The sequence below is a fragment of the Aythya marila genome, assembly GCF_965140915.1.
Source record: "Aythya marila genome assembly, chromosome: 2".
Lineage (NCBI taxonomy): Eukaryota > Metazoa > Chordata > Aves > Anseriformes > Anatidae > Aythya > Aythya marila.
Window position 1 is genome coordinate 143,677,065 of NC_139043.1, and position 27,773 is coordinate 143,704,837.

The window sequence follows — 27,773 nt, forward strand, 5'->3', positions numbered from 1 at the left end:
AAGCAACAGCAACAACAAAAAACAAATCCTTAACTCAATGATAGCGTAACAAAATTAAATTTCCCCGTGCTCTTCCAGCTACTTTTAGAGGAGGACATGCTAGCAGTTATCCAACAACAAGTTGAATTACCTTTCATTATCCGGAAGGGTCAGCCACTGCAGTATTGTTAATATTCTGCGCTCGTGGGGGATGACACTAAACCACAAAATGTAAATATATGCCTTGTTATCATAGAGTAAAAAAAAAAAAAAAAAAAAAAAAAAAAAAAAATCAAAACAGCCTTGCTAAGAACTGGTTCTAACATGATTAAAATCAATCATAGCAATGTCATTTCCTTTTAGTATGTTGTATCTTCTTTCTTCTTGTTTGGTACTGATTCTTATTTTGCAAACAAACACTTCAGGCCTCCTGGATGTCCACATACTCCAAAAGAAAGAGGATTAAAAGTCTGTAACTGAAGCCAGAACCCAAGGTAGAAAACCTAAGCACTCTATATAACAGTGAATAAACACCATTATGGTAGCTTTAACCCAGATGAACTGCTTTTATGCACATTGGTGCTGCCATTGGATAGCTGGCATGAGTAAAACCATGAAATTGCTCACATCAGTACAAGACTAAATGCTAGTCTTGAAGACATTGGAAAAGTTCCCATTGACTTAATAATAACTAAATTTAGGATGAAGACGGTGCAAATCAAACCAGAGCCATCTGAAATATCAGGCAATCAGCACGGTGACTCACACAACTTTTACAACTTCTCACTCTGCAGAACAGATTTATCCCATTTCAGTGTTTGTATCCCGAGACTTTTAACTTGGCTGCTAAGGCCAAACTCATGCTATGAAAATGACTAAACTTATAAACAGCTGTTACATTTCAAAATACCTCATCTTAAGAGAGCTCTGCAAATCAGTGACCATGCAATTATTATAATACGATAGCATTTGTTGGTCCAGATTCCTTTAAATTAATTGCACAATCCCAAGGCAGGAATCATTTACAACCATCTTAGATTCACCATATTGAATTGAATTCATCATTTACTGTTAGAATGTTTTACAAAGAAATATTTAAATGACAACAGCCATATTGAAACAAGTTACTTCCTAATGCCTTATACAGCAACAGTGGTCATCAGTCCCCAGCTACACAGAAAACTTTCAGTTGTAAAACAACTATGCAAACGAGGCAATATCATAAGGCAGAATAGTAATGTTAGGTATTGCCCAGTTTTGAAACTTCCTAGTTGTACAAATTGAAAAAAACAACAACAACAACAACAACAACAACAAAAAACCTCCATTATTTCTATTAATTCATTTGAGACTAAGATGTTTTTAAACACTACTAATTTCCTTAAAAAGTTTTCCTGAAAATTTTCCCTCAAAACATACCATGCCTCAAATTAAATAATACAGTTTTAAGAAGGATATATTTCATTCATATATAAAGTGGCTGAATCACTCTCTTATTATTGACATACATATGACATAACCTTTGTTACCTTCCCTAACATTTTATATCCCCAAGCTTGCATCATCCCAGGTGTTTATGGTGACTCTGTAGTTGTAAGCGCTTAGAAATGGCAAGAATTTCTATATTTTGTAGAGCACCAGATTGAAGCTCTGTCAGGTAACTGTCTTGTAAGCCTGAACATAAGCACTGTACATGGTAAATTTTATTATTCCCTCCATATGCTACATGATATTTAGAGTAGCAAACAGCATTACTCCTAAAGGAATTAAAAATAATAATAAATACAGAGATTGATTCACCTGAATTCCTCAGAACTGATAAAAATGTTCAGTTTTAGTTAGGAAGATATGTCTTAGTTGGGACAAGGGAAACTAATTCAGAACCACTAAGCAGAATAAATAGCAAAGATCCTCAAGGCTGTCTCTTAAGAAATGGGAACTGGATATCTTATTCAAAGGCCAGGCTGGATTGTAAAATGAGTGAGTCAACTAGGCTGTTGATGTTAAATGACATGAGGACAATAAGAGAGTCTTCCACAAATATTCAGAAGTCTAAAAGACTGTGCCAGCAATACTAAAAGACAAATAACACACAGTCAAATGAAGGAAAGAAATTTCCGACAGTCATACTTTTGTTCAAACGACTGCTAAAAATCAGTGTATAAACTTAAAGTAGCAAACCATCACATTAGCTTCAGTTATCAGAAACACTACACAAATTAAACAAGGGAGGCTTACAGGCACAGTCTCCAACTGGGCAGATATCAAATGCTTAGAGGAAGGAAAACAATTAATAAACATTTGCATTGAATTAATTCTGATTTATTAGTTACAAATCTCCAGAAAATCGAGGGCACTTACACAGACCAGAAGAATGTGCCAGCTTTCACCCCTTGCTTGGCTGCAGTAATCCAAATCTAATGAGGAAAATATAAGAGGATTAGAATATGTTTAGATCTTTAATGACTCTCTGAAATCAAAATAAAATGTTTTCAAGGCACATTCTTCTACCTTGAGTCTAGAAATAAAAATTGCAGGCTCCAGCCTCCATCCCTAATTCAAACGCATGGAGTGACAAACCTATGCAGATTCTGTAGCAGTGGATCAGCTGCTGCGTTGTAGATAGATTCACCCCTAAATCTTTGATACTTTTAATGCAGAGAGTTAAGATACATAGTCAAAAATTACTTAGGCACCCCACACCATTTCATTTTCATGAAGCAGACCACATCTCACCTGAGCCCTTTAGTATTCAAGTTTTGGAGGATACTGTTAGGAAAGAACACAGCTCAATATTCATCAGGGCCTATATAAAGATCCTCTATATAAAGATCCCTCTTTCCCTGTGCACCTTCCTCCACAGGAGTTTAAGAACTATTTGAGCTCACACAATGTGGAAATGACAGAAACAATCTCCATTTTCAATTTTATTTTTTAATCCATCTATTTTTATGGCTGTAAAACAGTTTGTAGCAGTAAGTTCTACAGTGTAATCACACCCAGTGAGTATATTTTTCTTTTGTTTGGTTTAAACCTGCTAATGTCACAGGGGTTACAGTACTATTCCCATTCCTTAATTCTTTCTCTTCCCTCTTCTATAAAACATTCATCATTTTCATCTAAACCTCACCTATAATCCTCCTCTATTCTTTTTCAAGCAAGAATAGCATTCGTTTGATCTTTCTTTAATGAAAGACACACCATACCTCTGGTTATCCTCATCACTCTCTCTCTCTTTTTTTTTTTTTTTTTTTCTCTCCTAAGGATACCTATACAAGGCAAGGGAATGAGAATGTCTAATTATGGACCTTCCTGACATTTCATATGTAGCCTGCCAGCACTGAATTTCTTTTGCAAGGTAATAACCAAATTATTGTAAAACCTATTTCAAAAGTGGCAATGACTTAAAGGCCAACATTACACATACAAGTTGAAAATTGTTTTCCCATGTTGTTATTTATGCATACTACAATTTATACATTTTGAGACCATTTAAGCTAAAGCATAGTTCCCTTCCTTGGTAATTGCAAAATCTTTCATTTATTTTAAATCAACTCTTCAAAAGTACATCCAAGGGCACTCTACCTTGCTCAAATAGGCACTTATGAACTGTAATCTGGGCATGCATTATCCAAATGTCATGCCTAAATTATTCATGCATTAGTCTTAATTGAAATAAATTTGCAGAGTCTAATGAAAATCATTTCTGCACTGAGGCTATAGTTAATTGCAACTAAATATGGATATTGTTATGCTCATAATTAATGGAAAAATTGATCATCTGTTCCTGTTCAGTGTCCTGGATACACCTCTTAACTTATCCCTGCATCTTTTACTCTTCCAAATCTTACTGGAATCAATCCAGTTAATTTAAAATCATAGCTACAGAAGAATGTGTTTTCATTACACTCTAACTTTCTGGTAACGTATCCTCTTTTTCAGGGAAGAATACATCCATGGTAACTCTACAGAATTGGTTGTTTAATAAATAAATGCAGCAATAACAGGAGCAGAATGGCCATGGGTTTGAAATAATGTTGGAATTTGGTTTTGAGTTGTCAAACAACAGGAAGACTGTTTTCAAATGCTGACAGACTAGCAATGACAGGATGGGACATAAAAATGTGGGTGAATGTGAAGAGAGATGATCAAGGGTGCCTTAAAGCGGGAAGCCATATGGTGTAGTCAGAGGTGTGACTGTAATACAAGGATACATCCACAAGCTCGTTTGTGTCATGTATGTCAGCAAAGGGTATATACCCTCAGCCCAAACCCAGTGTCTAACTAAGATAGGAGCTACTCCATATTCATTAGTGGTTCTTGGGCTTCCCATGTGAAAAAGAGCCAACAGTTAAAGCAAATACGTTTTCCACTGCACTGTAGATTTATTCCTAGAGCAGAACCCTGCCACGGCAGAGAAGAGAGGTCAAATATAAATTTAGTATGAGTGTCAGCTCCACTGCTGTTATGCTCTTTGGGCTTGCTGTACTTGGAAAACCATTGTCCCTCCAGAGCTGCAGTGGATTTATTTTTCTTTGAAAGTGTTTGTGTTCTGCAAAGTTTAAATAATTTTGCAGATATCTTTGGGAAGGTACCAACAAACTAAGTCCAGGGAATTCAGTATTTGGATTTACCATCTGTTAACTCTAGTTTGGCTTTCTAGTGCTTCAGACTGCACAGGCCCAGGTGGTCCTGTCTGCCTCTTGTTGACTAAATTAGACCTGCCAGGTCCCACCCTCAGCAGCTGAAGCTGTCCCGTGCTGCTCCTGACTGTTAGCATGCTAAAATCAGCCACAGCGCTGTCTGTTTTAGACAGTGATTTTAAACATGTGCCATAAGACACCCTTTCTCTGGCCAAGTGAGTAAAACAGTAGTCATCTTGACAGATGAATAATTAGGCCCAGTGTACATTGCCAAGATGCCCTGCTTGCCTGCAAGAAGTCAGTAGCTATTTTTTATTCCAGTGGAGCATACAGCATGCTTCACGAGTGCCACATGAAAACAGCATGAACACCATCTAGACCAGGGAGCAATGCAAGCAGCCATCCACTGCCCACTTGCATGCAGGAGCCGAAGACACACAGGGCTTTACCAAGGGGCTCTTGCAAGACTCTCTGATTCTAGGAAGCTTCTGCAGAGCTCTTACCAAAGAAGTAATGAGAAGCAAAACCTTCTCTTAACTCTCATCCAAGTCTGGGTAGCAGGAGAGACAAGCCTGCAGAGTGAATACTGCTATGTTTTAAACCAGCTTTCAAAAGAGCAGAAAAAGTGGTGGTATTGCCACAGTCCTTGAAGAGCTTCTCCTATATCAGGCTGCAGGGTCTGACAATCTCTCCCAGTTGATCTTAGCAGAGATCACCCCTACTTTGCACTCCTAGGTGAGCAGTAAGGGGAGAGAAGCACTGTCCCTTCCAATGTCACCCAGACAGGCTTTAGACAGGGAAAAACTGTACCCTCCCTGCTCCCAAGTATTTCACCTCGGGAATGCGGCAATTTACATTGGCATTAACTATTTGGATGGGGAAAGGTGTCTGCTGCACTTAAAATAAGCTCAACAGCTAAGACAGTGATCCATTAAAGTCCAAGACCAACAAGTCAAATAAGCCCGTATCTGACGCAACATCTGAGAAGTGAGTCTGAATTGACTCCATCGTGACTTTGCTAGGCGGAGCCTGGTTCAACCCAGGGTTGCAAGATGTACTACTAGACGCTTCCCCGTTTTTTAACAAGAAGAAAAAAAAAAGCCTTTGGTTTATTTAAAAACTAAGTAATAAACTCAGTATGATTCAACATCACACCTAAAGCCACTACACCATAACAAAATATTTGCCGAGGCATCTCATAGCAATTAGAGAAGCAGCAGCAGTCATCCAGGTAGAAGAGTTTCCATCCACATTATCCAAGCTTCACTTTAAAGCAAAGTTTTAGTGTGTTTTAGAGCTGTGACAGTTCACTGGTGAACTTAGTGATAGCAGTCCCTACCTCTCTACCAGAAGTGCCCTTTGTAGCCAGCCTCTTTACCAGTTAGCTAAAATTAAACAACAGACTGTCAGCTGGAGCAGCTGATGGGGGCACAAAAATTTACTTCCTACCCTCAGCTATAGGATATTAACTCCAGCAGAAAAGCAGGGCAAACCTTATTGCTCTCTACAACTACCTAAAAGGAAGGGGTGGGGAGCTGGGTGTCAGCCTCTTCTTGCAGGTAACTGGTGATAGCACTAGAGGGAATGGCCTTAAGTTGCACCAAGGGAAGTTCAGGTTGGAAATGAGGAGACATTTCTTCTCAGGAAGAGCAGTTAGGCATTAGAAAGGGTTGCCCAGGAAGGTGGTGGAGTCACCGTTCCTGTGGGTGTTCAAGGAAAGGTTGGACGTGGTGCTTGGGGACATGGTTTAGTGGGTGACATTGGTGGTAGGGGGATGGTTGGATCAGGTGATCTTGGAGGGCTTTTCCAACCTTAATGATTCTAAACCATTAGCAATGAACCCCATCACCAAAGAACATCTCTCAGTGTCATTAAATTAAATTCACTGACTTTCAAGACAGAGTGCTTCTCCTAGGCTAACATGAAGCCTATACTGTCAATCTATGTAGGATAGAAAAGAAAAAATTTAGGTGATGCCCTCTCAACCTTTTCCATCCAGAACAATCAAAATTAAGAATGGAATAGCGGTTATTGTTTCATTTCTTCTCTGTTGGTTAGAGCCACAGTCCTAAAGTTTATTAATCCTAGATGTTCCAGTACTGAGCATGTAAATGCAATGTGTTATATATACTCTGTGGCTGGTCACATCTGTTCAGGTCACTTATCATAAAGTTTGCCATGTTAGGCATTGCAAGGTCAGTATCATTTGTGAGCTTATGTAATTTATTTGCCATATGTAAATACTTTGGTTTTAACTGTTAATATGTTAGAATTTTATAGTCAGCAGTTTAACTACATCTGATGTGCACCCCAGGTTTTCATACAGGATATGACTTTATAGTATTGCAAGCTATACAAAGACCATCTTTCTGAATTAAATTATTCAAGAAGAGAAGAGGGTAATATATAAAAAAAAAAAAAAATTAACCAGTCTGTTTTTGTATTGTGTCAAGGAATTACAGGATACTTAATTTTTTCAACAGAGAAAGACCTCTTAAATTATGGAACCATAGAATCAAGTGATAAATGTCCCAAGATGTAATATACATGATCATCTAGATGTATACCAAACATCTCCAGTAAGCTAAATTACTATAAATTTTGTGTCTTCCTTGCTGAAAGACTACAATTCTTCTCCTTTATTTATAGCCGGAAAAATAGAGAGGCTGAGCAACACTTCAGGTGGCTGTGCCATATGCAACATGCAAGTCCTGGGTTCTCCCTTTTTTTTTTTGATCACTACACACATGTTCACATAAATAATATAAACAAAATTCAAGATAGCTGTAGAACTGCCTTTGAAGACCTGCACAAAAAATGTAGCACCTCCCTACTTTTAATCTTCCAAGAATAAATAAGTGCCCCTAATTTTGTGAAGGCTGCCCAGTAACTTGTTGCATCACCAAAGAACCGGCAGCGGCACACCTCAGGTCAGGGCCAACAGGAGGGACATTTCTGAGGCCTGGCCCTCGGGGACAATTGTGCAAACACGCTCATGGTCCAGGGAAGGAAATTCATGTCAGGAACAGAGGTTGCACAGACACCCACTGTGTCTGAGAGGGCAATTCATGCATGGGAAATCCCTTCCATGCTTAGCCAGAATTGGGGAGGGGTCATTACAGTGTTTCCCAAATGTGTACAAGATTGGTGCAGGCATGCAGAATTAATTTGGCATGATGGAGCCAAACATTACACTCCTGCACCATTTGCACTTTGCCGACCAACAAGGTAAAAGGTAGAGTCATGACTTCCACATGCCTTACTGTTAACAGGACACAAACTAATTAAGTCTTGACAACTAAGCATTGTCTCCTGACAACGCAGAATATTTTGGTTCACGAGGCCTATCAAATAATTATACAGAATCATAGAGGCCTGTGGATTTCTGAAAAGAGACTTATCTTCTCTAGGGAACCTGCTTTGGCAGGGGGGTTGGACCCGATGATCTCTTGAGGTCCCTTCCAACCCCTACAATTCTGTGATTGTGATCTTTGGACGGAAACTCAAGTAACAGCTGGGCAACCTTCTCAAGGGGACTCTCTGTCCTCATGAACTACAATCCTCATAAAAATGTGGTTTTATACCTGTTATCTTCTGATCTTGGGGAAGCCAAAAGATCGTGAAAGATCCTTAAGAAAAGCAAAGTATCGCCTGTAGTGTAAGCTTAAGCTTGCTGCATCAAATCAAGAAAACTACTACATGGAAAACTACTACTAAACAGAAGCCAAAGGCAGCTGGGGGCCTAATTTAAGCACTTGACTTCGGTGGTTGAAGTTATTTGGATGAAAGTCTGTGTCATGAAAAACGAGCAGTGAAGTTTGTTTATCCTTGGAGAGCATGAGCCCTGATGCTCACCATTTCTGTGAGATGCTGTAGCAATACAACAAGGACTGGTTATGCGGCTGTTTCCTGTCAAACACTTGGGTCTTAAAAACAATGTGTTTTTAAGCTTGTACAATAAATCAAGTTTTAATACTAAATCAAAAAGACACGGTTCAGGAAGTCTCACCGTCAGTTAGAGGATCTCAAAACACTTCTAAAGCTACCTTCTCCCTCCTCCTCCCTTTCCTAATGCTCTTAAAATTAATTTCTCGTAATTCCTTGCGTGGAGACATTCAGCTACTCATCCGCCAAACCCCATGAAGTCGCATGTTAATTTGGCTGCTTCCCAACAAAGCACTCACTATAAGAACAATTTTTTTTATTTTTTTTAAATGACAGTAACAACACACACCACACATTTTAACAAAGCTACATACAGTAGGTCAGTTTCCAGCAGCAAGAAAGTATTTCAAGAATGATCAACTTTCAATGACATTGTCTTTAAGGCAGTTTTAGCTATAACCTGAAACTGGGGACTCTAGAATTTTTTCTGCTTTCCTAAGGAAAATGAGTAGTTTTGGATAATAATTCCCAGTTCTGTGCAAACTAAGCACCTCTCTGAAGTTGAGTACTCCAGTTTGAGACCCAAAACCTAGAAGGAATAAAAATTTGTGATATGCAGAAAAGATTCCCCTCTGTCTCCCTTAATTTTACTGTCTTGTCTTTGACTAACCAGCTATTTTTGGCAGTTTTATCAATGTGATATTTAGATAAAATTATAAAAAGGATTTAGAAAGGGACTGTAACTTATCTACACATAGATGAAAGATTTTTTTTTTTCCATCAAAATCTATGCCCTCTGAATTTTAGTAGCTTACCATCACACTTTCTTCATTTTGCTAATAAAGATATGCAAAACATGCATTTCCTCCGTGTCAGAGATGGGATCATTTATGTCATTACCTAGGCACTATGGCCACTCTATGTGGATTGCCTAACTTACAGGTTCTCCTCATATTAAGTGTGTGGGGATTTTATACAGTTATAGCCCTTCCTCTAAGCATGTGTTTCCAATTCTCCAAGGATATTTCCAGCTCATTACATGATTCCTGTGTTTTTGCATTCTAACACTTCTTTGGATCAGCTGTTTTACTTTATCATCCTTACTTGTGTATGCAACACTCCCCCCTATCCTCTGAGATATTTTTTTTCCAGTGTATAGTCATCCGCAGTTGTGTAACTTCCTCAAGCTCTTCTCAGCTGACATTTTTCATGATCCTTGTTTACAATCCAGAGTGACTGTTATTCTCTGCAACAGCAGAGGTGTTTCTAATGGGTGGGAGTTGGAATTACCCAATACCCCCCACTCAACACCACAGGTGATGCAATATACATAGGCTTGTATTTAAATTTAAAAGTATGGCAATTTAGAGACAGAGACATTTGCACAGCCCCCAGAAGTTGGTTTCCCAGTAATTCCTATCTAAATTTGGCTAAGGCAAGACACGCAATTAAATTTGCAATGCACAATTAAATTGCAGCTGCTTAAGAAGTTGTAAAGCAGGTGTTGAGCCTCAATATTGTCTATGAGCTCAATGCCTGACTGAAGCAAGGGTGGTGTGGCTGCCACTAGGTGTGCGACTAGCTACGATGGAGAAGAAGCTACCACCTGTCCCCCACTTTCACTGCTCCTAGTTTTGATTTTGCTTCTTTGCTCAAATCTAGGAAGATAACAACCAGGTACGTTTCTCAACCTCTCCTCTCCACACAACCCAAGCTAAAAGCTAACCCAGGTCATAGCTGTGCAAAGGAGTGACCATGCTCTGTTACTGCTGACTAGTTTAACAAGAGCACAAATACCTCATTCTGGCTCAGCTACAGCCAGAGACATCTGCCTGTCACACATCTGCCTGCAGCTCTAAATTGCCTTGTCTTGCATTTGTTGTGGACTAAAACCACATGCAGACAAATAACACACATGCTTGCTAAGCCTAAAACCATCTGAGTAACTTCCTTTAGTCTTCTGGGATATTAATGTCTTAGTGATTTGGGGGATGACACTGATGACTTGAGCAAATATCAATGACACATTATGGCATTCCAAATCTCCTTCCAGTTTCTACCTCCATTACCCCACTCCTTTTCTGCATTAACTGGTCAGGAAGTTTTTAAACTACAGTCCCCCGAGTAATCAGTGCAGTGATATGTTCATGCACTTTGGCTGCATGCAAGTAAAACTTAGTATTTTAACATAAACCCATTTTTGGTGACAGTTTAAAGCCACCACAGCATGCACTACTAATGGGGGAAAGCCCAGCAGAAGCAAAGGGACCTTTTCTTTGAAACCTTAGAAAGAGGTTATTTCCTTGCCCAAAATAAGGATTCAGAGCTGGAGAAAACCGATTGCAACACTAACCTAAGAGAGAGAGCCCCATTCAGGCGCCATTGCTGTGTTCAAGGCAAAATTAATTCACAAACTTCTGTGACCTCTGCAGCAAGTCAGGCAACAGCGATCACTTGTGGACTTAACAAATAATAATTATGAAGTTGTGCCATGCTGCTCTGACAGAACATTAATACTAAAACTGCCACAAGAACATTACTAGGATGAAAACCTGAGAAACCCATAATGAAAAGGAAACATTATGCCACGGTGATGAAAATATAGTAATTCATGTTAAACTACTGCCTAAAGTGAGGGTTTTTCCTAGCCACATCTAATTTATACTTATCAACACAAGCACCCCTCCATAATCAATGGCTTTATTATTCTGAAAAGCAAAAGCCAACTCAAAATATTACATTAAATTGATAGACACAGGGCCAGCCACGGGGAGATTAGGTACAAATTGTTCACAGATGTATTTTTTTAATTATTATTATTGGCTATGTTCCACAGCACAGGGGGAGGGGAGGGAGGAGGGAGAGAGGAGGAGGGAATCTGAAACTTACTGGTTGACCTCCCCACCATCTGTGATTGAATTTCTCTCGCCCTCGAAGACTGAAGCTGGCATCAAACACTGGGTCATACATCGAATTGCCAACGATTCCATGTGATTCAGGATAGAGTCCCTTTGTGCAGAAGTAGATTAATTAGTAAAACCCTAATGCACACAGACCCAGTTCCCCATAGCTATCTGCAAATACAGCTAAATTGTTTTAAAATAGGCGTCTTCGCAAATGCACACCAGAAAAGGCTTTAACTTTAAGATAAGCACATATAAAACTGACTGTAACAACAAAAACAGCAGGAGATGAATGAGTTGTGCTAAAAAAAAAAAAAAAAAAAGGGGGGGGGGAGGCACAAAAAATTCTGGTACTGGATATTTTAAAATATTTTCACACTGGTTAAAAGTTAGAGGTCATCAAAAGTAAGAAAAAAAAAAAAAAAAAGATTGATTTAAACTTTCAGTTCCTATTGAATTCCTCATGAATTCCCTTTCTGGAAACAGTAATTCATTTTCTGGTAAAAAGAGTAACACTTTGCATTTGATAATATTTTTTATCTCCACCAGTTCCTCTGCGAGATACGAGTTATTTCTAAGAAGAAACCAAAGCAAGTCACCAAAATTGTGATATAAACCCAGAGGCTATCACAATTTCTCCATCAGTAAAGGTGATTTAGGAGATTTTTGTTCTTCTCCCTTTCTCTTCACCCACTTCCACCCCCTTCTCTCTTGAGTTAACATTTGTGCAGAGGCTGCAGGAAGAAAAAGAAGGAAAAAAACACGTGGCTGCTGCTTTGGGAGCACTGTCATAAGAAGCGTGCACATCCCAGGGTGGGGACAGCCTGGCCACCAGCCGTGCCACCAGAGCACAGAAGTGATGGCTCCTTTTCTGCAGAGCCAATGCAGCATCCAGACACACTCAGCAGCTGTAAATTTTAAGGCGGCTGCTAAGACAGCCCTACTGACTTCAGCTACTCTAATGAAGGAACAACTGCTGGTTGTATTCTGGGTAGAATTTCAGGGTTGTTTGTTTTTTCCCCCCTCCTAGAAAAACCATGACCTGTAATTACACAGCAGTACAAATAACTGCAAAAACAGGCATAAGAAAGTGCAAGAAAGTTGTAATGCTGTGCATAATAGTGAGAAACAATTTACTTCAGAACTTCAAAATACTGAAAAAAAAAATACTTAACATAACTGAAGGCAGAAAAAGATAGACAGCAAAGCAGTTTTACTTTTAAAAATCTCATTTCCCACAACCCACATTTCTAATGAAGTGCAACATTTTATCAACAAAAGCTCCTTCCCAGGGACTTACAGTAGCAAGGGTGTACAAGTTGGGGAAGGTTTTTGTAGGGTAGACAGGCCTCATGTAAGGAGAATGTGTTCCACAAGATCCTGAAAAATCAATGGGGAATGCAAACATTAGCAAGTGAAGCTCTGAGACATGAAAAACAAAAATACAGGGAATCATTTGTTTTAACTGAAAATGCTGCAGAAACTGGTTAAATTTTAACCAATTTAAATGAACATTCTGCTTCTTAACATTGGCAAGTCTTCCTGCGGGACAGTGGTAAATCTACTCACACACTCTGTGCTTCACAATAAACAAGTGAAACAATGCAGCCAGCACTACAAAGTCAGCTAGATTTCCATGGACTGTTTTCCTTTCTAAGCTAGCCTCCCTTCAGTGTCCATAGCCATTGGAAGTGTCTTGCTGTTAAGTAAAATGATTTGAGAAATCACAGGCTAATTTTAAGTGACAAATATACTAAGGCTGGAGTTTCACAATAGGCTTTGGCCACAGCTCCACAGATGGCTACACAAATACAAGAGCCAGCAAACACACACACGCAAACAAAAAACCACCACGCTTTTCAAGGGTATGGGCACACACACAAACTACCACTCTATACTGAGAAGCTCAAATATACAGTGCCTCCAGTATACCACAAAAACCAGGACCCATGTCTTTAACATTTGTGACTCAAGTGGAACATTTTGCGGGTACCTCCCAACTAGCCTTTAAGAGGGCATGATACATATCACATACTGAAGAATCATTTATTTGCTGGCAAAACCAAATTAACACCACCGATTCTGATCTGCAATCCCAAAGCAGCTCTCTCCCCACTCTTTGTTTCGTGCTGTTTTAGTCAGGGTGCTTCAAGCCACCAGGTGATGTTATCTAAACCAAATGGGACTTCTGCCATTTTGCTTTGGGGGGATGACACAAAAACCAAACAAAAAAAAAATCTTTATTAGACCCTTGGATCAGAAGAGCCCTGCATTTGGCACAGCCCTTCTACCCGCCAGCACCATGCTGACTTTTGTTGCTCAATACACAATGAAAACAACTGAACTACAAAAAGATTGTCTTTCATATATTGTAGTAAAACAGATGTACTCACTCAATTTTTCAATATTGGGCATGACCTTGTTCCCTTTCTTCATATATGATGCACGGAAACCATCAACAGAGAAAATGATCAAAGGAGGACGAACAAAGCTGAAGAATAGAAGCAGCATGAACTAAGTCAGCATTTCTAAATTATTTTTAATTTCCACTTGCTCACAGAGGCTCCAGAGAACTTCAAGTATAGTTACTACATATGCTGTGTGTCTATAAGATTTTGCTTACTTAACAAATCAGCACAAACTGATAATCTTCATGCTTACTAACATCCAGAATTTGGTTGTGTGGTCACAGTTAGTTAAAGGGCTGAGTTCCAACATAAAAGACATTTTCCCTGAGCAGCCAAAAGCATACAGCCCAAAAAGGCAGATGTTCACAGACAGAGATGGAGAAGAGAAAAAAAAATAGTATGCATGAGTACCCACCCTATAACACAATCTGTAATTAAAAACCACGTTTTATGACAGCTGGTCTTCTCTCTTTACAAACAAAAGTCCATGTGGCATTGTGTGCTCTGTGAGGCCGAGAACATTCTCATATACTAAAGATGATGGTATTTCATGCTATTTTATTGTACTTCTGCTTGCTACTTCTACTTGGATTTGAACCCAAGCAGGCATAGATATGTCCTGGATATGTCTCGGTCACCTGCTGCAGGGGTAAGAAGCTGTCACTGTCACCAGGAAAAGGAGGGGCTCCTATCTCCTCCAAACTATCCTGATAGCACAGACTGAGCTGCAGCCCGACATGGCACCTAAGCAGATGCTTACCTTTAAGCATAATAGTGAGCCAACTGGTTTCAGAATTTCTTATGTTTTCAGTGCTATTCCTGTGCTTGTTATTCTAAGTCAAGGCTATGTCCCCATTGCAATTTTGAAGTCCTTTCACTTAGGAGGACAGCATTAATCCAAAATTCTGTTTTTAAAAATGACCTGAGCTGTGTTCATACGTGGCTCAGTCTGAATTTTAGTGAAGTCAGGAAAAGATCTCCACAGTCTTCAAAAGAGTTTGGTTACTTTTCCTATACACATACATGAAACAGACAAAGCTACCAGCAGGTGATCAAATGACAAGAGTGCAGGCCCTCATACACCCCTACTCATCCAACAGCTCAAAGACAAATGAGCTGCAATATTATCAGCCCAATTGTACAAGTGGTGAAGCGCAGGAAAGCAACCTACTCATAACCATTCAGCAAAGGCATTATAGGGACAGTACAGAAACATGATGTTCAGAGTGCTGGACAACTGGCCTTCCTGCACTTGGCTTTGGGGTTGCGAGCAAAGCACTTACCCTGCTGGACATTCAGGAGTTTTTATCTCTTCACAGTCGTCATCCACCCAGTGGGTTTCTCCTACCAGGAAAGTAAAATCAGAGCTTAAAATGCATATATTTATATATATGTGGATACAGCTACAGGTTTCAGAGAACATTTCAGAAGAAATAAAGTCTACCTCTAGCTAATGATGACCAAATAACGACCAGGTATCTTCCACAAAGCTGAACAAACGATCTGGTTATATTCTACTCAATAACAATATCCAAACTATCACTGCTATAATCATATCTTAAGACTGAAGTTAAAAGTCTCTTTTTGCCTGAGGGAAACAGTGGTAAAAGCTTTAGGCACAGCGATCATGTTTTGTTTTGTCATTGTTTTAATTATCATTTTCAATCTGCCAAAAAAAAAAAAAAAAAAAAAAACTGGTAGTGCTACTTCAGTCTGTGAATTTATACCCTCCTTCCTACCAGCTCTGATGTTTCTGTGAGCTGCCTCAGCTGGCTAAAGACACAAAACAAAACACATTCTGTGGAAGAAAAACAGCCCTAAATGGTTTCCAGCTGGTTTACAGAGTTGATCAACTAATGGATCAGGTGAGACTCAGGCACAGCTAAAAAGAGCATTAATGTTCTTTCAGAGCTAGCTTAGTTAAAATTACTTTATATAATCAACTATTTTCTTAAGGTTTTCCACTACTGAATGCTGACTATAGACCAGCTCATGACTTGCATTTTCACAGGTCAATTGAAAAACAAATTATTAGCTAATGAGGTTCACTTCCTGAACCTGGCACTATTAAGGGAACTGCAGCTCAATTAAAAGAACAAAACAAAAAGCGCCATAGAAAAGATCTGCAGGAAATGTGTCCTGCAGCAATTCCAATTGACCATGACAGGAGGTGGAGGGACGATTTCCAAGAAAAAAAAAAAAAAAAAAAAAACACTATCCTCAGATAGGCACAAGCACGAATAAAGAGGAAACACTGTTCTCACATAACGCTTATTCCTGTCAGGATGCCAGGGTCATTGAGATCATTTGTTATTAACCAATTAAACAAAGATTATGTACATTAAAGCAGGAGACATGTAAATTCCTCTGTCTTGACCCTTGTAAGAGGGAGCTCAAAAAAAAAGGCAGAAACTGAGAACCATACCAGTATTTAAGCAATTTCAGCCTTGGGTCTCATTGGGAAGGGGAAGAATGTAATCTCCAAGGACTTGCTGGAAGACGCATTATTTCACCTGGATTCCCAACAGCAAAACTCAAGTAAAGAAGAAAATCCCATTTTCAGTGTGTGGACCTGGCCTATTATGAGTTTCTGAAGCTATGCAGTTGGCCAAAAGAGTGTGGAAGAAAAAAAACTCAAACCTTAAACTCTCCACCATTAAACCATGAAAAGACAAAAGAGCTAGCTGAGATACAATGCTAATTACCAAGGACCAGAAGACCTGCTCAGAATGGGCGACACATTATGCAAGGTGGGACATGCTCCAAACCATCAGGGTACAGGGTGAAACTTAAGCCTTCTCAGCTCATCAATCCACCAGCCAGAGCAGGTCATACTGCAGACATTGTGTGCCTAGAGGTGATATGGTCACCCGGAGCCCATGCTACCCATCTGAAAGTTACAGCTGCTGTATTCTTGCAACCCCTGTCCCACAAGAATCAAAGCCTACAGGTGTTGGCCCAAGTAGTTTGAGCAGGAGCTTTTGTGGTAGGGGTAGGAGAGGTTTTTAGAGACAGAGATAACATATCTAGGAATGTTAAATTCCTTATGAAACCATCAGATTCTTTCCTAAAGAATCCATCAGTCTTTCCCTGTGATGCAGACAAATGCACCCAAATACTTCTGTGTTTTAAATCTGTCTACCTTTGCCTATTCCTTTTTTATCAGTATATCTACAGGCAAAGACAACCTCTTTCTACTGTCAACAAATGAGATCATTCACCTCCTCTAGCATCCAAAATAAATAATAGAGTTGTAGAATGGTTTGGGCTGGAAGGGACCCTAAATATAATCTAATTCCATCTCCCCTGCTATGGGCAGGGACACCTCCCACTAGACCTGGTTGCCCAAAGCCCCATCCAACTTGGCCTCTAACACCTCCAGGGATGGGGTATTCACAGCTTCTCTGGGCAACCTGGTCCAATGCCTCACCACCCTCAGAGTAAAGAATTTATTCCTTATATCTAATCTAAATCTATTGTCTTTTAGTTTAAAACCACTGCTCCTTGTCCTATCACTGCACACCTTGATAAAGAGTCCCTCCACAGGCTTCACAAATGTAACTCCCTGTTCTTCCCCCTCCTCCCCAAAATCAGAACAAAACAAGGAGAGGGTTCCTTCTTTAGAAGAAAACTCTTTACCCACAGGGCTTCCTTCTATAAGATTTGGAAAGATAAAAGGCAGAATGACCAAAGACGTACCTTTGCAAACGACTTGGTAGTTAGTACAACAATCTCCTCTACTTAAGCAGTCTTCAGAGCAGTGACAAGCATTGTCATCATTCCTGGTTTCTCCACAGCGATCTTTTGTACACTCCCAGCCCCGAGCTAAAACATTCACAAAGTAAGGAAGAATGAGAGATTATAATCAAAACAAAAAGCACTCACTCAAGCCATAGTGATTACATCCAATCTCAACAAGTAGAGTGTTAAATTTATAGCCCCATTTTAGTGATTTCAAGACCTCTGAAGCAAGCATGTCAACCAGAAACAAAAAGGACCCTTGTGTCCTGCAGGTGCAGGAGGGCTCCTCCACCCACACACAAGTGCTTCTGCTACCCTCGGGTGTTGTACTCCAGGCTTTGTACAACCTGAATGCCAGAAAAGATGTGGAAAGGAAAAGTCAAGGAAGGCTCTTGAAAGATAAATGGAGCACAGATAAATGGAGCTTGGAAGACAAACTAGGAATGCTGCTTTTTCTTGGGTAATTCATTCTTTTTCACCCAATTCTATTCAAGTCCCCCAGTTCAATCAGTGGGAAATGAGAGAAAGATGAAAAGAGGCTATGTGGATACAAATTGATGTTATACTCCCATCCGTTCTTCACAGAGACAGAAGAAACTTTCTAATACCTCAGCAGGGAGATTCAGCACCAGCTGCAAAGTTTGAAGCATTTCAAGGAGAAGCATGGTGCAGCAGCTGTAAAACACTCCTGTTTTTCTCATCTTGCAAATGAAGTTAGGATCTAAGGGCCTGTCTAAATTATGGCGTTCTCTCCAGGTCAGCACATTGCTACGCTTTAGAATAGGGCCTGAGGATATAAGCATATGGTTTCCCACATGTGTTCTGGTCCAGCCAATAGGAAACTGAAAAGATCACTTTAGTTAACATGCACACAGTTTAAAAAATATATTTATTTATTTATTTATTTTAAAAAGCAATTTCATTCTCCACTTTTCCTTAATTTGGGGCTTTTTTTGTATAAATATGTAATATTTACAGATTATACATGTGATAATTGTCTTAATAAGTGTCAGTGGGATTTATAAGAAAAATTACACCACAGTTCTAAGAGCTAAGCAGTTATCCATACATGTAAATGGATATTGTACTCTCTGGACAGGAGACTCAGGAACTGAGTCTGTTCTTTGGGAGCAAACATCTTGCAATGTGCTGGAAGTCTTTAGAATCTCACATTCTACAGTCATTTACACAGGGACAAAACAGCATCAGCTTAAAATTCAGATCTTCTTGGCCTGGAACCAAGCCATTTCTTTTATATTGGATTAGCTTACTACTTTTTGGTACCAAGCTATTGAAATGATATCCTTATAAACAGAAATGAGGAAGTTCTCTCAAATATTGCCCATCCATGAACAACGTTATTTTCAGTCCTTAGATTTCTCTTCTGGCTTCTTAGTAAGTGTAATTCTTTGATAAAGTAAGGAAAGGTTTAACAGCAGAAGTAGCAGGCACCTGTGTCAACTCTGCCCACTAGGCAAACATTCAAGGAGATGAGTACAACTAATAATTTAAGTGCACTATGTTAAGAAATAAAACATAACTCGTGGCCCTCTTTGAAGTTTCCCTTGCCTATGAGTCATGAAAAACGGAAAATGAACAGAGGGCTGTATTTCCTTTCCCCAGGGTCTAATGAATTGAAGGTAAACATTTTTACCAATGTGTTATATGCATCCTGACATCTGGAAGTCAGAGTCTGGAGCAATAGTAACAAACCCAGCCTGTCACCTCTGGAGGGACCTGCACCACTTCAGCACTCCCAGTTTCAGAGGTGCTTTTACAATGCACAATCCATAAGCAAGTCTGAATTGCTCTAATATTAAGTTATCATCTGGAATAAAAAAAATGTGGATAACACTGAGAGACTAACCTCCAGTCTTTACCATGGCTCTCTTCATTGTAAGCTGGAGGGACAACTGGTACCTGAATGCTGATTATTGTTTGTAAATGAGTATCAGAAGATCTTCTTTCCAGGTAGTACAAATAGTACCCTGCCTTTTTCTGCCCTAGAAATCATGGCAGAAGCCCAGCAGCAAGGAGCAATAGGTGTATGTCCCTACTGCTCCTTGTGAGGGCACATGGGCTGCATTTTGGGATAAGCCAAGCCTAGGTGGCAAGGCAAGGCAAGGTAAGGAGGAGACCCAGGTTACAGCAGGGAGCTCTGTACTATAGCAGCCAGTCCCAACTGCTCACATAAGCCAGGCATCATCAGCACCTGCCAGTGCAGGGCAGGAGACCCATCGTACCTGTCTTTAAGCACAGCTCATCAAAGTCGAAGCAGCAGCTGTTGTAGCTCTTGCACAGGTTGTCACAGCGGCAGCCAGGAGGCTCTGCCTCTTGAAGTTCAAAGCATCTGTTTTTGCAGGAGCCAGAGGTACTGATCCAGGGGGAATCTGACAGGACTGTGTGGAACAAGAAACAGGGCAACATCTGTCAGACCAGCAGCGGTGGGACAGGTGGCTCAGCCCTGAGCCACTTGGATGAGTGAAACCTCAGCTGCCTGCTTAGGGAGAGGAAGGGACAGGGAAGAAGAGAAGGGTTGCTTGCAGAAGCCAAATATATATATATTTTATATATATATATATATATATACATATATAAAAGTTTAAAAATCCAAAAAGACAGCTCTTTTTGGAGGGGGAAAGAATGAGGAAGCAGCATGCTGTGATAATATCCTGTAAAGAAATGGACCTGGCTTTACCTCTGTAACAATCAAGAGATTACTAGCAGAACTGTATTGAAGTCTCCAAGGCCCAATTCCAGGAGCTGCAGCTATTCCTCAGAAGCAGGCCTTTGTTTTCAGCAACCAAGTGACATTTTCATGGCTGGCTGGGCAGTTCGCATAGTAAAGGACTGCAATTAATCTACATGCAGTCAGCAGGACTTGGGTTGCTCTACTTGAAGGTGCCAAATCACTGTCAAGCATGAACGAAAACTGTTCTATAAGTTAATGGAGAAGTAAAGCATGACTTTTTTGATGGACTTCTGTTTAATTTTATAATTTAATGCTCTGCAAAGTACAGAAATATATAAGTATATAAGAAGTCAACGTATTTGATGTGTATAACTAAATGGAGAACTGCCAGTCTGAAAACCATGAACAATGCATTAGGCTTCAATAACCAATTAGTAAGGGCCCTTATTGTCAGAGCTGGTATGTATTTCTCTGCTCTTTTCTCAAAACTTATTATCTTATAGATTTTTCCCATCAAAGAGCCCTATACAACAGCTTATGTAAAGCAGGAAGGTTGCGTGCTACTCTCTAGGGTTAATGGCATTTTATGAAATAAACTGAGACTAATTCATGTTATTCTTTAAAAACAGAGGTGTTCCAAGGAATATTTCACAATGTCGTTTGTTCTTTGAGAGACCTATTAAAATTAAGTCTTTGAAATTGTCTTAGAGTTTGTTTTCTTTTAGACCACGTTTTGGTTTTGGCAAACCTCACCATGATTAGCTTTATGATTTTAAGAGAACTGATGCAATGGCACTTTTGGGAAACAGTTGCTCTGATCTTTCTTTCATGTATTTTTTCCCTACTCTTTTACATAGCTGAAAGTTCTTTCTCCACATAAACTGAGGAAAAATTTCTTTCCAAACATGATGACCTTATCCCAACACTGTAAAAACAGCTGGGAAAGAAGATGTAGGGGAAGTCTGGAGGTGACATAACCAGCTCCCATCCCCAGCACCACTGGTCCACCATTTCCCTTGGAGTGGCACTGACACCAGCATAAAACACTTCAGGGAGCAAACTGGGCAGTAAATCAACCCTACAGCAATATAATGGGGAGGGAGCAAACCTACAATGGCTGCAGCCATGGATCACGGTAGTAGCAAGGCACATTCATATGACTTCTGGAAAAGGTAATGGTGGGCAACTGGGTCTCTCTTCTTTTGTGTGACTTTCAGTCAGGTGAGCATTGCTCAAAGCCAAGTACCAGCATAGTCACACTTAAGTTTCACTCTGCAGGTACATATTCTGCAAGGATGACTTTAAATAGCCATCAATATTTTGGCCATTGGGAGCTCTTAGGGGCTAAAGATGGCTTATCTATGCTGGCAACACACAGAGCAGTATCTTCTTTGGTCACATAAACAGGCCACAAATCTATGTTAGAAAATAATCACAAGAATTGCTTCAAAGCATGTTAACACTCAGATTTTCAGAGAGATGAAGTCTTACTCCTTATTCTTAATGACTGCTGCTTTGTGCCAAATGTTCCTGAAAATCTGTTACTAAAGAACATTTCTGTTATTTATCCTCTTCTGCTACTTTCCCTTTGGAAGCTAGATAACATATAATCACAGATCTAGTAAGCTGCAAATTTGGACTCAAAGGTATTACATACAACCATAGACTATGTATTCCTTCCACTGGCATTGCCCTCTTCATTTCAAAGGAATGAGAGGGAGACCACTTCAGAAGGTCAAGAAACACATCAAGTGCTTAGGAAAAAGGTGTAAACCTGACTGCAGATTACAGAAGTAACAGTGTCAACTGCATTTCAAGGAATGTCAACCTGTTGTAAAGTACAAATAATTTATTAGGAAACCACTGGAACAAATTGCCTACAGAGGCTGTGCAATCTCTGATCTTGGAGACTTGAAGAACGGGGTATATACCAAGATCTGTCAGGAGAACTTCAGAAATAAACGCCCATGTATTGGCATATAGAGAATGTCTACCTAGCTGGTCAAGCTCCCCTCTAGCTCCACCTTCTATGACTGCAAGTAGGGTTTCCATTTCACACGAGAATGATTTAGCCCAGCTCCCTTTTTTGCTATTTTTTCCGCATCTTCTGGCATCCTCTTTATTAACAATGTGACAAATTATTCCAAATTCCTTTGAAAATTCAAGTTATACCTCCTAAGTCAATGCAGGACACCTTACACATAGCAACACAGGAGGATGTGGTTTAACTCCCCTGACCTCTGAATATATTAAGATCAATCCTTTGTTTACCATGACTGACCTTGTATTTGCAGCCAGACCGTGATTTTCAGGTCGTGCACAATGCCATGGCATGGGTACTGGTGCGTGTAAAAGAGTTGGAAAATATATCATCAAGAGCTCCATTCATGGTGAGCATTTTCAAATTCACCGAAGACTTTGTACAGAACAAACTTACACAGTTTCAAAATACTTTTCAAAATACCTGCATCCCTCCACAGCTCTTGCAATCAGATCTGCCTCCATGCAACACGCAGAGGGACCTGCCCATGAAGATCCTCCCCTCCTTTTTTAATACATAGAGCTTTTCATATCCTTTTCCATGCATTCTTTTTTTCCTTTTTTTTTCTTTTTTTTTTTTTCCTTGGCCCACTAGGCTCAAAGTAAAGATCTAAAGATTATTTCTCACATCATATATTAGAGAGAAAAAGTTATATAGGGCAATAGTGCCTTCCTGATTCCATCCATGAAGGTTATTAAATTTCCATTGTAAATGTGTTATATTCACCTGAGAATGCGCTATATCAAACTACTTGCTCTGATTCAATCTAATTACATCATTAAAAAACAAACTCTATTTACTGCCAGTAGTATTTCCACTGTGGGACTACAAAATGCAGACATGCTTACACTGTCATTATAGGAAGGAGGCTACCTGATAAGAGTATGCCATTTAGGGTTCTATATGGAACCTATGTGGATCACCCAAGTACCTACATAAAACATGTAAAGCACCAGTTTTGCTATGTAATATTCAAATTATGAATTTGCATTTCACTTTTCCATTATGTCATTGCAGTTAACAAAAGTTCAATGAAAAGTCACTTAAGGAAAATAAAACCATTCTAGCTGTTCCAAGACAATAAATTCTGGGTTTAGTGTCACACTTAAAAATGCAGTGAGAAGGAACAGAAAAACATCAATGCTTCTCCTTCCAAGATTGAAGCTATCATCCTACCATGACTAAGGAATATGCTTCAAGAGACTACTAAAGTCATTTTCCTTGGAAGTACTTACCAAGAAGTCTGGAAGGTTCATACAGCAAGTAATTTACAAAAGCAAAGTTAAGAAATTTAGAGTACCAAGGCTGCTGTTCTTCTTTTTTTTTTTTTTTTTTTTTTTTTTAAAAGGCTTGAATTCAAAAAATTGTTTGTTGGGTACAAATATTAAACATATCTATACACTATCAAAAGAGATCAAGAGAACTTTTTAAGCATTATGGTACTTCTTTGACGTGCATGTATAATGAACTATGGAAAACAAAACAAAACACTGGCTTAGACTTGTAGAGGAGTTCTATACTAGATGAAAACTGAAGTTTGCCTACAATCATGGCATACCCCTGTAGAAGTAACAAACTGGTAATATACAGCAATGGTTAGTAAAGAGACAGTTTTGCCAGCACAAAATAATTAATTCTAGACACTAAGAAACTTGGAAATAAGCCAAGGCAGAGTGCAGTTGAAAAAGAACATACAGCAATCTTTCATTCTGGATAGTTCACAGCACTAGGCTTCTGATGAAGTACAACTGAAAGTCATGCAGCTACAAGAGGCTAAAGCCTAAAAAAGTTCTTTGATCACAGTGCTTTACTTTTATTTAAAAAGGCACCTTTCTAGCATAACAGTTTACTTTCTTCTTCAGACAGATGTGGCAATAATAATTTATTCTTTGGTTTCACATCCAATATTTTTTACTGCAATAAAAGTAACCAGGCTTCCCAAATGCACAAGGAAACAAAGAGTAAGAGAGGCTTTTGTCCTCCTTGTTGCCCCCCTAGACTGGATTGCATCAATGCCAGGTTCTGGTTCAATCTCAACCATATGCACCTTTTCAATAGTCTGCCCCAAGATAACCCACATCTCCTGCCTTTGGGGAGATATGCTGTATTTCTTACTATTCTCCTGGGATGGTGAGCTACTGGAAAAAGCACACAGCTACTGTTCCCAGCCCTGGCAGCACTGAACGGTGCTGGTGAGCTCAGCAGAGTTGGCACTGTTGAGCTGCAGTGGGTCCCCACCTTTGGGACTTCGGTGCAAAGCAGCCCTGCCCTAAAGCCTGCAGTCACCATCAAAAGCAAAGCAACCAACAGCCAGGTGTTAAAGACATAAAATGTAAATCCTTCATATCAGTACTACACACATTACCCAACCACTCTAGAGTTTATGTACTAGAAGATAAAATTAGAAATAAATTTGATTTATGAGCAAGTTTGTTTTACTGTTATGTAAATACTAAAAGCAACCACCACTGTCTCTGGTAACCTAAAATGCCTCTGCTCAGTGATCAACCACCCCGTCTGTGGCTGTGATTAGACACTAATTCATGTGAAAGACAAGGAAGGGGAGGACACACATTAGTTACCAGGCACACAACAACCTCAGGACACCATAAAAAAGTTTACAATGAAAATTCACAGGCTATCATTACAGATGGGTGCTGCATCCCTTTCACTTCAGTTAAATTAACCAGTTCTAAGTCAATGACCACAGGTTCCCTTTCTCCTGCCAGAGGAAGGAATTGAGGCACAAGTCAAGCCTACACTCATTTTAATTTTTAAGAAAAAAGACTAGTTTTCCATTTTAAATATTTTTCCATTCAGACTATGCCTGAGCTCACAAAACCCTACACTGCCCCAGAGCAAAAACAACAGTCCCTTCTGTGGCATGTTCTCGCTTTCCTCCAAAGGCAAACAGCCGACCCCTGACAGCACATCTGCTGGCGAGGGACGCGAACACCTGCTCGGCCCTCGCCGCCGTCAGATGTCTGCCGTCTACTGTTCACAAACCAGCATGACCTCAGGAGACGCAGAAATGCCAAAAGCTTTTCTCACCAGTGCGTTCTTGAAAGCATTACTCAAGATTAGAGAAACCACTTCAATAGCTACCAAAATGCAACCAGCACCCTTACAGTGATCAGGGCGCTTATGTCAGTTCTAGAGGGAAACCGCACGCAGCGCAAAACCTTGCAAGCACGATGAAGCAGCTATGGAGACCGATCTCCGCGAGACTGGCGGCGCTCAATCCGAAAATAAGCTAGATTTTCCATAGTCACATGCACACAGAGCAAAAGTTTAAGTAAATAGGAGACCTATAGGTGAGTCCCAAAGGTCAACTGACTCAGGCTCAGTGAGTTATTTCTTCTCTATATCCTAGAGGTAAAAGGAACAAGCAAACTACTGTTTCGGCGTAGGAGTGGTTTCTAACCGCCGTATATAACATAAGGGTATTGCGATGTACAATTTATGTCTGTTACCATACCTGAGACTGGGCCCTCATCCCATTCTTCAGATCTCCTAAAGCGATTTGTTGTAAATCCCATGCAGACATTTACTCCAAAGGCAAAAGCAAATAAAGATATAACCTGCAAAAGCAAAACAGCAGAGTGATCAAACTGTGCAAAAGCCAGGACTTGCAAGCTACGAGCGTTATGATTAAAAGGGCAGAGATGGTCCCTGTACATTCGAGCTCCCCAGCACTGCAGTTCCCATCACTGGAGCAGCAGCTGACAGTCACCGTTTCAGAGGAGCACAAACCAGAAGGGGGTTATGAATAAAACATCTCTTTCTGCAGCTGAAACACTCCTTTTTGTAGGACCTTATTCAGGAGAGACGGGCTACTCCTCCTCTAAAAGCAAACACACTCCTTTCCTCCCCTACCTGGTGTAAGTGGAAGCAGCCCTTCTTAGCCATACTAGAGGATTCTTGAAAAGCCTGTGCAGTACCGTCCCTTTTGCTTTATAGTGAGCGCAGAGCTCTGTTTGCTCTGGGAGTTCGGGCTATTAGCTACAAGTAATCCCACCTGGTGAGGTTGACAGGCTCGTGTGATTTGTCCAGGGGGTGATTTCATCATGTTTCACTCACAAATCGCAGCTCCGAGTGCAAGAAGCTCCAGGCATCATCCCTCGCTGCGCCCTCCCCCCAAACACACACGCACGCTTTTATGTGGTTTCCTCTGGCAAAGCAGGGCTTTCTTCTGTTGCTGTGGCCAATAGCTGTTCCTGCTCATTTTATTCTCCTCGCAGAAGTAACATGGGTAAAAGAGAAACCAAATGTGTCTCCATCTGGCTCGGAGAAGAAGAAGGGGAGGGGGGAAAGCTCGCCCAGGCTGTGAAACGAAAATATCCCCAGCGCCATCCTCGAGTGGCACAAAACATCGCAGGCATTTCTGCGCGGTGGGACGAGCACAGGGCAGCAACCTGGGCACTGTTCTCATGCTGCGTGGTCGCTGCTCAAGTTCCTGGCTGGCTTGCAGAGCTGAGTGCCCCAAGCTGGGAGCACGGGGGTATTTTTACAGCTCTAGTCTCCTGCAAGGCGCAGAGCGATGGAAATGCACGGTTTTATAGGAAGAGCTGGAAACCACAGCTTTGCAGAAAGGAAAGGAAGCGGCACGTTCCCTCTGCCCCACATTTACCCATTTTCATCAACGACAGCAGAAAGCTCAGCTGTTTGGATAAGTACTTCTATTTACAAAGCAGACAATAATGCTGAGCAGAATTATGGTTGAAATCAGCGGCTTAAATATTGTTTGCCAAGGCAAATTATTTACCAGCATAGTTTGCTGCTTTTTTGTCTCACGAGAGCTCCTTTCCTCAAAGTATTTACTAACAATGACATTTAAAGGGACAGAGTCAAGGTTGGTAAGCCTATGGATGGGCTTTTTGCTTCCCCTGGGACCTTGTCATGTTGATACTGGCTCGAAGGAACATGTTTTAATTTTCTTCAAACCATCTTGCAATATCAAGCACATACAATTCGGAGCTTTGTTGGGAAGTACCTTTTACCTGCTGCAAAATCTGTCCCTCTCCACTACGTAGCTTTGCAGGGCAGAGGCTCCCCTTTGCTACCCACATCTCACCTGCCTGCTCCCCTGGCTAGGAGCTGATCCTTTTTTATGCAATTTCTTAACCAAAGTGGCTCCATTGTGGAGCTGAATCTTTGCACTGCAAGCCTCAGGGAAATGTAATTAGTCTGTGAAGACCTCAGTATTAGCTATACCAGGACACTGCATTCCTCTCCTTGCACAGAGCAGGGGTGTGAAGTCAAGACCCATCTTCAGATGTTCACTTCATCACTAGCTCAGTGGAAACTGAAATAAACAGCTGAAATATAGGCTGCATTGTATGCTGAAGGCACTCTTTCTAGAGAAAAAAGAAAAAAAGAAAGAAAAAAAAAACTCTGCACGGAGGTCTAGAGAAAAGTAAATGACCACAATTTTTACTAGATGTTCCTATAACATTATTCACTCTTAGCATCTGGTATATA

The 27,773-nt window shown here is 40.3% G+C and overlaps 1 protein-coding gene across 8 annotated transcripts in view; it reads right to left on the reverse strand.

Moving 5' to 3' along the window:
* Positions 1–26,473, reverse strand: part of ENPP2 (ectonucleotide pyrophosphatase/phosphodiesterase 2) — a 58,302-nt gene extending 31,829 nt beyond the window's left edge. For 2 of the 8 annotated variants that reach the window (XM_082754097.1, XM_082754093.1), the window contains exons 1-10: positions 26,169–26,301; positions 25,771–25,873; positions 19,803–19,958; positions 17,518–17,643; positions 15,102–15,162; positions 13,804–13,901; positions 12,711–12,790; positions 11,397–11,516; positions 2,341–2,396; positions 131–196 (exon numbers count right to left, since the gene is read on the reverse strand). In XM_082754097.1, the coding sequence (XP_082610223.1) occupies positions 131–196; positions 2,341–2,396; positions 11,397–11,516; positions 12,711–12,790; positions 13,804–13,901; positions 15,102–15,162; positions 17,518–17,643; positions 19,803–19,958; positions 25,771–25,873; positions 26,169–26,201 (899 nt within the window). In that variant the 5' untranslated portion in view covers positions 26,202–26,301. The other 6 variants (XM_082754090.1, XM_082754091.1, XM_082754095.1 and 3 more) reach the window with 6 other exon arrangements.
* Between the last annotated feature and the right edge of the window lie 1,300 nt (positions 26,474–27,773).